Here is a 12564-nt window from a genome sequence, read left to right on the forward strand (position 1 = left end):
ATCTGGCCGAGCAGCGCAGCAACCGCAGCGTCCCACTCCTCACACTGTCCCGCCTGAGGAGCGCTAATGGCGGCCGCGGCCCCTCACACCCCGCCGACCAATCACCGCTCCGCAGCGGTGCCACGTGACCTCCGCCTCGGCAGCGATGGCGCCGGGGCCACTTACTTCCGCCTCGGCAGTAATGGCGGCTGCTTGCTCTTCCGCTTCGCCCGCGCTCCTCCCCGCCGTCACGTGGCCGGCGCGGGGGCAGCACCCGGAAGTAGCGGCCGGCGGCGGGTGCCCCCGCTTGGGCGCGCCGGGGGAGGAGGAGAGCGGCGGTCCGGCGTCCCGGTGAGGGGGGTAGGCGGGGGGACGCCGCTGCGGAGACGGGCCTGCCCCTCTCCTCGGGGCCCTGGAGCGGGGAGGGGGCCCTGAGGGGCCGGGTGGGCCCTGAGGAGACCGGGGAGGGGGGAGCACTGAGGGGACGAGTGGGCCGTGAGGAGACCGGAGAGGGGGGAGCACTGATGGCCCAGGTGGGTCCTGAGGAGACTGGGGAGGGGGAAGCACTGAGGGGCCGGGTGGGCTCTGAGAAGAGCGAGGGGGTGTGGCCCTGAAGAGTCTGGGGGGGTCCTCTCAGGCCCTGGGACAGCATTACCGCTGGACGAGGCTCTCCCTGAGGGGTCGGGGGTCCATGAGGAGACGTCAGGATGGGGGAGGACGCGTATCACGACCCCTGAGGGGCCCCGGGCCGTGCGGTGTCTGGCTTGGGACTCAGCCCCGCAGGGAGCCCAAAGCTCAGCCCACCCCTGCGCTGGGTGTTCATCTCCCCGGGGCGGCTCTCGGGGGAAGGGGCTGCCGCAGCCTGTGCTGCTGAGAGGAGAGCCTGGGCTGGGAGTGCTGAGCGGGGTTTTGCCCGCTGCTCCCCACAAAGCTCAGGGAGTCGGCTGCAGTCAGGGAGGAGGGATGGAGGAGGGGCTGGGGTCATGGGCAGCCTGGTGGGAACACCACTGGTGGAGAGGGGAAGGTGCCCAGTTATCCCAACTCTTTTCCCTTATTGCCTCTGTTTGGTGTTCATAAAGCACCCGTAGCCCTGGAATTTCCTCTGCATCTCCTGGTGTTTGCCCGTAGTCGGCTTTTGGTGAGAGTGTTGCTGATTCAGGTCTCTTGGCCCATGGGAGTGGGCGCTGCGTGGCCAGCGCAGCAGGAGAGCGGTTGCGCGGTGGCCCCGGCTCACACAGACAAGGCGCAAGGAAGAAGAACTCGTCTAATCTACTCTGGCAGGGTTTCCTCTCTAGTGGGAGGAACAAAACCCTTCTAAATCAATAACAAGTGGAAAGCGTTACGTAGTGGGAATAACTCACAAGAAGAATATTATCAAGTGCTGTGAACACATCCCTAGGTGATTCTTCCTTTAGGGGAATTAGTTTTAAGAGGTTAGAGTCCTTCATGTTGTTTGGTTTTCCTGAAAATGAAACGTGGGTCTTTAGAGGCTCCGTCATAAACAGAATCAGGTTCTTTGTGATTTGAGTTACCTTGGGTGGCTGGTTCCCTGTTTCGCGTTCATGGTTCAGCTTTTCTGTGGCTGGAAGAGCATGTAGTTGTTGACACAAATGTTTGTGCGTGCAAATTTAATGCCTCGCTTCTGTGCCAAGGGGAAAAAAAAATTCAGTAATAGGGCATTGACTTCAGAAAAAAACATCTATAATCAAAGAAAAAACGTTTACTGTTGCTTTAAAAAAGGAGCAATCCTTAGGCATAGGGCTCGCAGATGCACCTTTATAGGTACAGGAAAGGAGCTGGTAGAAACCAGCCTGAGTCCTGGTGACCAGCAATTTCCATCGCAGATTTGCAGGTGAACTGGGAAGCTCAAAATCTAGGCTGCAGATGGACTCTTAACCTGCTCTGGTGTGAGCCGAGGGACGCTGACAGAAGAACGTTCATCTGCATCCATGCCTGTTCCTTACCTAGTCTAATGATAGACAGCTTCCTGCTCCCAAGTGATCTGCCAGCCCGCAAATTAGCTTAATGGCGCTGAAAGACTCAGGTGACAGAAAAAGAGAGGTGATCACAGCGGGAAGAGCTTGCTGACCCATTATGGCAACCAGAATTATTAGCAGAAAGTCTCCCTCTCCTGTGCCTTTGTATTTGCGCAGTGCCTAGTGTAGCGAGGCCCTGAGCATGACTTGTGTTTCTTGGCCCCGCTGTAATGTAATACACAAAGAGAACGTGTTGTTTTAAGGCATTTGCTGTAATTTTTTATTTCTGCTGTAACTGTGGCTTACTGAATAGCTTTTTGATCACCAGTTAATGCGTGGTTATAGAAAGGAATTTGTAGACTAAACTGCTGTTTCCTTTCTCTAATGACCAGCTGTCCCCCTTGATCCAGTAATGCCTCTTTGTGCCTGCTCTGCCTCACAGGCTGGTGGAATAGATGTTTTTTACCTCTGTAAATTTACCTGCTGCCGGATGATGACAAAGAGCAGAATAGTTGATGCTGGCCCCAAAACAAAGCCATGCAAAATTGAAACAATGGCCACACAGCTGAGTGCTACCTCTAACACCCTCATTAGATACGAGAGGTGTATCGCCTGCTCTGTGGAAGATGTGTGTTGTCTTGCAATTTAGAAAGTACTTCCCCTTTTAAAGTTCATGTTTTCTGTACTTGGAAAATGGCAAATGAAGACTGAAAGATGAGGAAATTGTACATAACTGTTAATCCAGCTGTAACCCAATCAGGTAGTTAAATCTGCACGCCAGCAGCTTTCCTGCAGGGAGAAATGAATTGCAGGGACTCGCAGAACACACCAAGGTCTTATTTTATGAAGAATTAAGAAACAAAACCTATTGATTTATACTTGGCAACTGTTAAGTAACAAGAGTAAAAGTTGCTTTGTTTCATTATGCTCGGTGCTGTGTGTGAATGCATGAAAATAATCTCCTGAGGCAGTTGGCTTTCAGGGTAAACCTATTGAGCCTGCAAGCTTCCAAACTGTTTGATACCATCTGTTGTAGAACTGGAAGCTAATGGGCTCTCTCTGCTTTAAAAAAAAAAGTTAAATCTACAAGTTACCCAAGTGTTTATTACAAATGAGTGGAGTATTGTAAGACGTGGTCATTATCTCTGCTAGGGCATTCTGACTTGAGAGTGAATTAGCGGCGTTTCTGTGTGGACCCAACTCTGAATCGATTTGTTCTGTATTAATGGGTGTGCTTCAAAGGTGTCTTTGTTGGTGACTCCTGACAAGGGGCAGCTTCTGTGTGGGTAGAACTGAAACTTCAGAGCTCTTCTGTAAATGAAGCCTCAGATCAGGTGGTGTTCCTGATGCGCTTTGGGATTCCTTTGGGTCAGTTATGCTGAGATGGGAGAACGTGGTGTGAATACTTAGGCAGTAGTTTGGTGAAATAATGTAAGTCTATTGTCTGAACTGCAGAGTGAATTGTATGAATACTTATTAGATTTAAACTTGGAGTGCTTTATAAATTAAAAACAAACTGAAAGCGTGCTTTAGCTTTTTAAGCCGCTTAAAGCCTGCAACACAGTTGTCTACAGCTTGTTACGCAGGAATGCTGTTGCAAAAGCATTATCATTTTGTAACAAGGCTGGTACAGTAAGGCAGTCAGGTGATTGTCTCTTGGGAGAATAATTAAATGGTTTGTGATGAAAACTGAGGATAAGTAAACTTGGCGCAAGTCAGGGGTAGAACAATCAACTGATAAGAGCAAACTGGCCCTGCAAATGCTTTATGTACACAGCACAGCTTTTGCGTGCTGCCTGCGGTAAAGCTCTTGTATTGATTTCTGACTTTGTCTCTCTCTTTCAGGCTGACCTAAACTGAATTTTTTCTAAACATCATGGGAGAGATTAAAGTCTCTCCTGACTATAACTGGTTCAGAAGCACAGTTCCTCTTAAAAAGGTATGTACGGCTGTGATTGACTTGTGGGTGAGATGTCTCCTCTTGCTTTGCAGTGGGGGAGACTAAGCTGTTTGGTTAATGCAGAACGGTTGTGGCTGTGCTAGTGACCTGGCTGATCTCCTGAAGGGTTGTCCCACATGTCATATGGGTGCATGAAAGCACGCTCTCAATTTTCACGTGCTTCTTAGAGGTCACTTCCACACACGATGGTGGGGAGCAGAGGCTCGCGGTTGTGAGCTACAGCAGCAGTACCTGGTATCCTGATGCCAGCCATGCCTGAGGAGGAGACTCGGAGAAAATAGCTTGTGCTGGGGACCACATGCGTGGCCTCTCACGGAGCTGCCTGCGTGCGCTGCACCAGGGCAGGGTGACTGACCCGGCTGCCACGCGGCTGTGCTGCCAGAGCCACCTCTGCCATTCCTACCCATCATCCTCAGGCTGAAGCAGAGCACCTGAAGGCAACTTCTCAGAAGTTGGGCTGCACGCAATGTTCCTGAGAGTGGAAAGATGCCTTAACCACAGTGGAAAAAAACAAACGGTTTCTTCCGCTGTGTGTCCTTTAGATGTCTTCTGCTTAATCAAACTGTCCAACCACTTTCTCCTCTTGCTTGGATTTCTCCACTTCCTTTCACTGAACCACACAAGAGTGTTTGAGGTGTGCAGTGCTCCAACTTCTCTCTACATCCTGAGTGGCAGAGGGCATGGAGTACAGTACTAGAATGCAGCTCCTGATCTGGGCGCTCTCTCGCATGTGGCTGTGCAGATGAGGTGTGCTGAGGCTGTGGTTACAGACTAACCTGCGGCAGCAGCCCGGACTCCTGCCAGAGTGAAGGACAGTCTTGCCTTTACACCCCAGCCTGCTGCTCCCACAACATGGTCACTCACGTAACCATACAAGCTGAGCAGAGTCAGTGACCTGTCTTGCCTGGGGGTGTTTTATGGTTTGTTTTTGTGCTGGCTTCCACCTGGTTCAGTTCCCTGTTGTGGATGGCTCTGTGGGCTGCAGGAACACGGGGATGGTGCTGGCAGCAGAGGTGAGAGGAGCAGTACCTCTTAGCATAGTAAGTTGATTGCCACTGGGCTGCTTGAAAGGGACTGTGTCCCCAAACCTAAGGAACAAGACTTAAATGTGCCTAGCGTTATTTCCACTGAGTGGCGTGTAGCTTTCTTTAAGAAATTACCATTGTGGAAGGGCTGTAGGATTTCCCATTCAGGGTTTCTCGTTCATTTGTGCCAGTTTGTGTCTTCTGTAAATAAGAAAGATCCATTGCTGTTGATTATGCATGTGTTTTCTAGGCTCTGGCTGTCCAGCTTCTCTCTGTTTCTGGCCAGTACCAGATCTGCTGGGTCTATTTGTGCCATTGCCTCCAGGCAATGCCTCAGCAAAGCCAGGAGGCAGCATTTCAGCAGAAGGACATGTGGGTGCTCTGAGGCGCTGCGTTATGGGACGCAGTGTGGTAAATGAAAGGAGATGGAGGTTGTGGTTACAACGGAACGCGTTGGTGCTGCCGTGGGGACTGTGATGCTGCAGCTCGCTGCCAGGGGCCACTGCCTTCAGCTGCTGCTGACTACTCAGGATTTCAGAAATGGGGATGTGTAAACTGAAGCTGCTGTTGACCTGCTGACCTTCAGACTGGGGAATCCCTTGAGTGATTCAGCCTACTCAAAAGTAAAGTGATGCGACAGTGATAATTGTGGGCTATGAAGAAGGTAGAAATAAACAAACTAATCCTGCTTTCTGGAGAGAGGAGAAAAGAAAGGCACAATTTGAACATGTATTTAATCTCTGAAGCAGTCTTTAGGAATACATTTGCTTGCGTTATCCCCCCAAAAGTATAGGCAAAGCATGTGCAGTACAGAGAAGGAATGACCAACCATCGCTACTGCTGTCAGATCGACTGAAAGAAGCGGAGCCGGAGCGGTTTGTTTGAAAACAGGCTGAGATAACAGGAGCAGGAAATGCACGGCTTCATCGCCCTTCGTACTCTTGGCAGATATAGGAAGTACAGCACAGAAAATAACATTTTTAAACTAAGCCTTTAGCTTTGCCTGTCAGCCTCTGTTTGCATACGCTGCGTGGTATCTTAAATAAGTCCTTCCTAAAAGTCTTCAGCAGAGGACACCCTGGCTCTGCTCAACTCAAGGGGGAACTTCTGCCCTTTGTTTCAATGCGGTGCAGATTTTACCCTCTCTGTAAACCGTAGGCGATCTTGCTTGATCCACCAGAACAACAAAAAGGCTGGTGACGTACCAAATCAGCAGTTAACCACGCTGATGTCCGCTTACACAGCGCTTAGCCTTGTTTTGGAGCCGGAGTTAAACTATCCGGCTTGTGGCTAGAAATCAAATAGAACAATTGTCTAAACCCAGTGATTCCTTGTTGGGCTCAAGGAAAGAATCGTTCTCTCTCTCAGCCTCGGTTCCCTTGACATGAGCTAACTTTGGTTTTATGATTTCACCTCTGGAAATGTTCCTAGAGGAAAAGTTTGTAGTAGTCACTGACACCTACCCTGAACTGATCTGAAATTACTGATGGAGTAACAGCTCCAAAACAGTGAGGCCGCAGCTCGAGTTGTCTGCAAAGGATTGTTGTTGCAGGGGTTGGGAGGGCTTTTGTGCAAGGTTTATTTTAAAATGGTTTCAGTGGTCTGGAAGCTCTGGTATGCAATCCTTCTTTTTTTTTTTTTTTTCTTTTCTTTTTTTATAAAGACTTTACAAAACAACAGCATCATGTGATTTCTCACACGATCTCAGAGCCTGAAATACTGGCTTTATTACAGACAGATTTTTTTTAGTCAAGCAAATCTGATTTGTGATACCCTGTTCTCTGACTCCCTGAGAAGCTTAACTGCGGTGATGGAAAAGCGAGTTGTGCTTGCATATTGCTATTCAAAAAGCTATAAAATCTTGACAGAGAGGAGATGAATTCCCGCTGTGTGACGCAGGCTTTCCCCAGAGGTTTGTGCTTATTGGTCTGCTACGAGCCGCACACTTTTGCCGGGCTGTGGAGGGTTGAAAGAGCATCCTAAATATACACAACAGTTTGCTGGTAGAGCAGGCCTGCAAAAACAAGTCAGGCTCCCGCATTGCTAGAAGAGAAGACCTTTACCTAATTCCTGTACCTTCAGAGATACTAATTGTGCTAGGACTTCTAGCTTCTGTCCCAAGTTGGGCGCTGTATGAGGAGCTGCTCGTTAAGCAGCTCACACGTGGATAATCTCCGTCAGCCAACCGTGTGTCCCAGGCACTCCAGATGCTCCCGAGATGCTGCCAGATGATGGAAGCGTTTTTCTTTCCAGGTCAGCTTTGTAGTGCTGCTTTGGGAGTTGTGTGTGTCTGTGTTTCTGGCAGCAGGCTATAACTGTTTGAGATCAATAATTTGTGGTGTTAGCTGCTTAATTCAGTAGGCTTGCATGTGTCCGGCCCTGTAACCTCTTTTTGTCCAGGGAATGCAGATGTCGATGGTTGTTTATAAAGCTGCCCCAGGGGGCAGTGCTTTTTCCAGCCTACAGCTGTTGTTCTCAGTACCTAGAACTGACCTCCTGGGTCTCTCCCCCGGGCCATGGCACGGTGGCTCCTTTCCCAAGCATATTTTTCTGCATGTGGAATATTGCATAAATCTGATCCTTTGGGGCACAGTCTTGCTGTCCCCGTGATTTATTTCTGTATGAATTTTCAGATCCAGATGAACTGTCATTCTGACTAAGGCACTCCGAGTTGAAATCCAGAGCAAAGCATTGCAAACTTCGGTTAACAGCATTTCCTCAGAAAGGAAGAGAGATTATTTTTTTCTGGGTGTAATTTCTGAAGTGAAGCCCCTCACTGTAAAACCAGCACTTCTGTTTCCAGCAATATTCACACAAACATTGTAATTCCAGTTAGTGAACAGCCTTTGAGAAGAAAGCTATTGCAAAGAGGAGTACAAGATGGTGTTGTTCAAAGGGGTCTTGAATATTATATTGACTAGATGACAGAAATTTTGTAGAAGCAATCCTGGAAGCTGGCTGAAGAACCTCATTTGTCTTGTGTGTTTTTTCTCCCCCCCCCGTGCCTCTCTTTTTTTCCAGATAATAGTAGACGATGATGACAGTAAAGTCTGGTCACTGTATGATGCGGGACCTAGGAGCATTCGGTGCCCGCTCATATTTCTCCCTCCTGTAAGTGGAACTGCAGATGTGTTTTTCCAGCAAATTTTGGCACTGACTGGATGGGGCTACAGAGTTATCGCTGTGAGTATTCTCAGTCCTGTGTCAGAATTAGTGTATTTGTGCTTGTTGCTCTCATCAGAGGTTGGACAATGAAGATGAACGTCTTAGTGTTGACTAAGGAGAATCCTCAAAAAACCTGATTTTAAGTTGTATTCCAGAGTATGCAGCCTGCAGATCCAGGCTGAAATCCGCTGTACGTTTATGGCACCGTTTACCCACAGCCTTGTGCGTACACGTTATTAACTTCTCGGTCTGTTTGCTCCCTTGTGTGCCCTGGACACCTCCAGCTGGATCTTTGTTAGCCGTGAGGCAAGTGTATGGGTTAGTTCAGGGTTTCTGTGGTTGCCTTAGGGGGATGGTGGATAACCGGGTTCTTAGCCTGCCTAGCTGCAAATTCAAAGTCGCTCCTTAAAATCCCAACAGCATGCTGTTTTCTGTCTTTTCAGTTCTTGAGCTGAACTGAAACAATTTATTTGTACAATGTTTCTGCCAAACCCTATGGCTTCAGGAGTACTGCTGTATCTCTAGCAGCAGTTAATATTTTCTGTACCTGCCAACTTTATGTGCTATGAAATCGCTGAAAAATCATTCCAGCCTCTCCTCCCATTGATTACAGATGAAGCAATGCTGCACTTTCCCCAACAAACTTGCTCTGCGGTGCTTTCAGTTGTGTATTTTTGTGCAAGCGAAGGGGAGGTGCTCGCACCCTCTGCCTGCAGGGACCTTGCTCAGGAGCTGCAGCCTCATGGTACAGGAGAGGCAGGTTGCGGTCTTGAAACCTTTAACGTGAGAATTGGTGTGACTTTCAAACGCTCAGCTGCCAGGTACTGGTCAAAGACCAGCTTTTTCTAACTTCTTATTATTTTAGTTGCAGTACCCGGTGTACTGGGATCACCTTGAGTTCTGTGATGGATTCAGAAAACTGTTAGACCACCTTCAGCTGGACAAAGTGAGTGCTCCGAGACGGGGAAATGGCTGTGTAGTTGCAATAAAAACCCAATGTTTGAAAGAGTCTCAGTTAAGAGCAAGTGTATAAAATACGACACAAAAATGTAGCCTATAAATAAAGAGGCTGCGTTGCGATTTTACTGTTAAAACAAGTTCATTTTTGAAGGGCGAATACCCTTGAAAATTGTCATACTTGGTCTAAGTTCAACCTTATTAAATTGTATTGGTTAACTAGCTTTTCGTGAGATCCCGTGGAAGTCATCCTCCCTAACTCATGTAGTACGGAATACCCCAATAAAGTTGGCTTGGAATAGCTATTGAAGACAAAGTGAAACGTTTGGGGTTTTTTCTTAAGCTTGATGAGCACACAGAAATTTGAACTGTGACCTGGAAGCACTTCCTTTTTTCAGTATTTATCACGTTCGTGTCACACATAAAACCAGAAGCTGAACGGAAGAGTTTGATTCTTCTAAGAATGGGTTATGAGGACAGGGTGCAGCTTCCATGACCTATTTGTGTAACAAAACGTTGTGCTTAGAGGTCACTTCTTTCACAAGTGTAACATGATCTGTTTGGTTGTTTGCTTTTCTTGAATTAGGTTCACCTTTTTGGAGCCTCTCTGGGAGGCTTCCTGGCTCAAAAATTTGCTGAATACACACACAAATCCCCGAGAGTTCAGTCTCTGATCCTGTGTAATTCCTTTAGCGACACGTCTATCTTCAACCAGACATGGACAGCAAACAGGTAAGGAAGACTGAGACAAGCGATCAGACCCGTGGCATTGATTTTTTTGTAATGAAATGTGACGCTGATGTGGTTGGACACGTGTCTAACCCGACTGCAGCCTGGGTGAGGGAGGTGTGGGATGGAATACTTGTGCCTTTTAAAGCCACGCCACGAGGAAAATGTAAATTTTCACAATTGGGAGCGTGGAATTTGACAGACGAGTCATCCTGTGATCCTCTGTAGTCAGATTTAAGAACTTGGCCTGTTTTCCATCAAAACCATTTAGAGTGGGGAAAAGTGTTATTCACCGTGTTTAAAATACGCTCTTGCGATGTAAGACTAACAGCTTCCCGGAGCATTTCAGGCACCTCGCTGCCGGGTTTTCCATCTCTCTGCTCTTAAAACTGCTTCAGAATTTCATTTGAAGTTAAAGTGCAAAGTCCGTGTGAGGAAAGGGAGCGCTTACAACAAAGCATCTTAATGTTGGAGTCCTGGCTGCTTGAAGATTGTCGCATTTTTTTCTATTTTAGCTTTTGGCTGATGCCTGCTTTTATGCTGAAAAAAATTGTCCTTGGGAACTTTGCATCTGGTCCTCTAGATCCTGAAATGGCGGATGGGATTGATTTCATGGTGGACAGGGTAGGTAGCTGTGTGCGCCGATGGCTGCGATGTGAATCTCTCTAGAAGGTTTACTCATTAAGAGACTGCAGTATTTCTGCTGCTTTCTTCATTTACTTCCCCGGAAGGGAGGAGTAAGGAGCGGATCCTGAGCGGGTGGTGGCTGTCACAGCCCTGGCAATTTAACCGATGCTGTGACCCTCTGCCTCACAGCTCTGTTTGTGAGATGAGAAGAGAAGCAGTGAAGAACCTGGGGGAGAAGAGGAGAAAGTGCTGGGACATGTCCCTAGACCATGCTCTGGAGGCAGGAGCAACTAATGCACCATGTTTTAAGCATTTGTCTCGTGCAGAGAGATACTAAATTGGAACTATAATCTTCATCTGAAGCGCAGTCATGTTCCTTTTAAAACTATCTTCTCTTTGGCTGTATTGTTAATATTGCATTAACTTCCTTCACTGAAACGTGGTGTTAATCACTGTTTCTCTCTACTGAAAGCTGGAGAGTCTGGGCCAGAGCGAGCTCGCTTCAAGACTAACCCTCAACTGCCAGAACTCCTATGTAGAACCTCATAAAATTCGAGACATCCCTGTAACCATCATGGATGTAAGTTAATCTCAACGTAATCCTTTTATTTAAACACTGTTTCCTCCCCTTGGCGGGTGGGGTCTGGCTATTCTGTTAACAACTTCATAAATATTTGCAGCATCTAACTTTACAATTAAATAAGCTGCCTACTGACTGGGCAACACTGTGATTCTTCTGTGTTACATTATTAATCGGGTATTCTGTGCAGTGACCCAGCCATGCGTTTACATATCACAGCATTAGCTTTCTAGCTGTTGATGCCTGATGTCTTTGCTTGTTTTCCATTTCATTAACGCTGTTCCACAGAGGAGCTGAGAATTGCTTCTAGGAGCAGCATCTATCCAGTCTGATTTAATGGGCAAAATCAGATTAGATTCAGAACTAACCGCTATGACTTGTTACGTAGGTGTTTGACCAAAGCGCGCTTTCGACTGAAGCAAAAGAAGAAATGTATAAGCTTTATCCTAATGCCAGAAGAGCTCATCTCAAAACAGGAGGCAACTTCCCCTATCTCTGCAGGAGTGCTGAGGTCAACCTCTATATTCAGGTGAGTCTCTGCATTCAAACCCAATCTAGGAATGCCTTTAGCCAGAAGAGCAGGAGGAAACTCCTTTCCTGTGCTCGCTCTTGTTTCTTAACCCACCTGAGCTCCTGGCTGCCAGATTGCTGTAGAGCAGGACAGGGCTGGGAGCAGCCATGGTCATGGACGGCTTTGGGGGCTTGGCCGTTGCCCATTTTCTCTGTCCTCTCTCTGAGCTCTTGTACTCCGGAGCCGTGATCTCATCCTCACAAAAATTACGTGTAAGGAATGTTTCCGTTTTACCCAAACCTGATGCTTCTACACCTGTTTCAGTGTTATTTTTTGTGTCCAACAGATCCATTTGCTGCAGTTCCACGGTACCCGGTACGCAGCCATCGATCCCTCCATGGTCAGCGCAGAAGAGCTGGAAGTCCAGAAGATCAGTCTTCACACCAGCAACGAGCAGGACGAGCAGTAGGTTTTGGAGTGCCGGTGACAATGAGGAATCAGTTTGGTGGTCTTCCTGTGTACAATCAACTGTTCCCACTCTGCCTTTTTCCTTGCGTTAGCCGATGATCACTGTGTGATTCCAACAGGATCAACAGTCGGTGAACGACCCACGGACAGAAACCTCCAGCAGTATAACGGGATAGAGCTGTAAACCTCCAGCAGTATAATGGGATAGAGCTGTTTAATTTTTAGTCTTTGAATTCAAGGAAGCATCTTTCAAGACAACAGTTTTAAAAACAAAGACGTTTTTGCTACCAAAGTCTTCACTATCATGTTCTTAAGCAGAACAGTATTTCTTTTTATATTTTTCACTGGGCTGTATATATTGCCACACGCAGATTGTGTACTTATAAGCTGACATATATTTTTGTTGAATATTTGGTTTAAAAGATGTTTAAGTGCCAACGTTGCCATCACTTATTTGCTTCATATGTTGTGTTTAAGTTAGCTTCTATTTGAAATAAAGCGTTTGAATTTTTAACTTTCTTGCTGTTAAAATGGTTTTCAATAAAACTTCAATTTCAGTAAGCGTTGCTCGTTCTGACTACGCGAGA

At 47.3% G+C, this 12564-nt stretch overlaps 1 protein-coding gene across 2 annotated transcripts; it reads left to right on the forward strand.

Moving 5' to 3' along the window:
• Window positions 1-147: 147 nt before the first annotated feature.
• On the forward strand, window positions 148-12491 carry SPG21 (SPG21 abhydrolase domain containing, maspardin). 2 transcript variants are annotated; one of them, XM_074600630.1, is made up of 9 exons: window positions 148-330; window positions 3801-3894; window positions 7962-8123; window positions 8971-9051; window positions 9649-9794; window positions 10307-10415; window positions 10891-10998; window positions 11387-11527; window positions 11856-12491. In XM_074600630.1, the coding sequence occupies exons 2-9, from the start codon at window positions 3832-3834 to the stop codon at window positions 11976-11978; spliced, it is 933 nt and encodes a 310-aa protein (XP_074456731.1). In that variant the 5' UTR covers window positions 148-330; window positions 3801-3831; the 3' UTR covers window positions 11979-12491. The 2 variants fall into 2 exon arrangements, with proteins under 2 accessions (XP_074456731.1, XP_074456732.1); XM_074600631.1 differs by having other exon boundaries at window positions 243-339.
• The last annotated feature ends 73 nt before the right edge of the window (window positions 12492-12564 follow it).

The sequence above is a fragment of the Larus michahellis genome, chromosome 9, assembly GCF_964199755.1.
Source record: "Larus michahellis chromosome 9, bLarMic1.1, whole genome shotgun sequence".
NCBI classification, from domain to species: Eukaryota; Metazoa; Chordata; class Aves; order Charadriiformes; family Laridae; genus Larus; species Larus michahellis.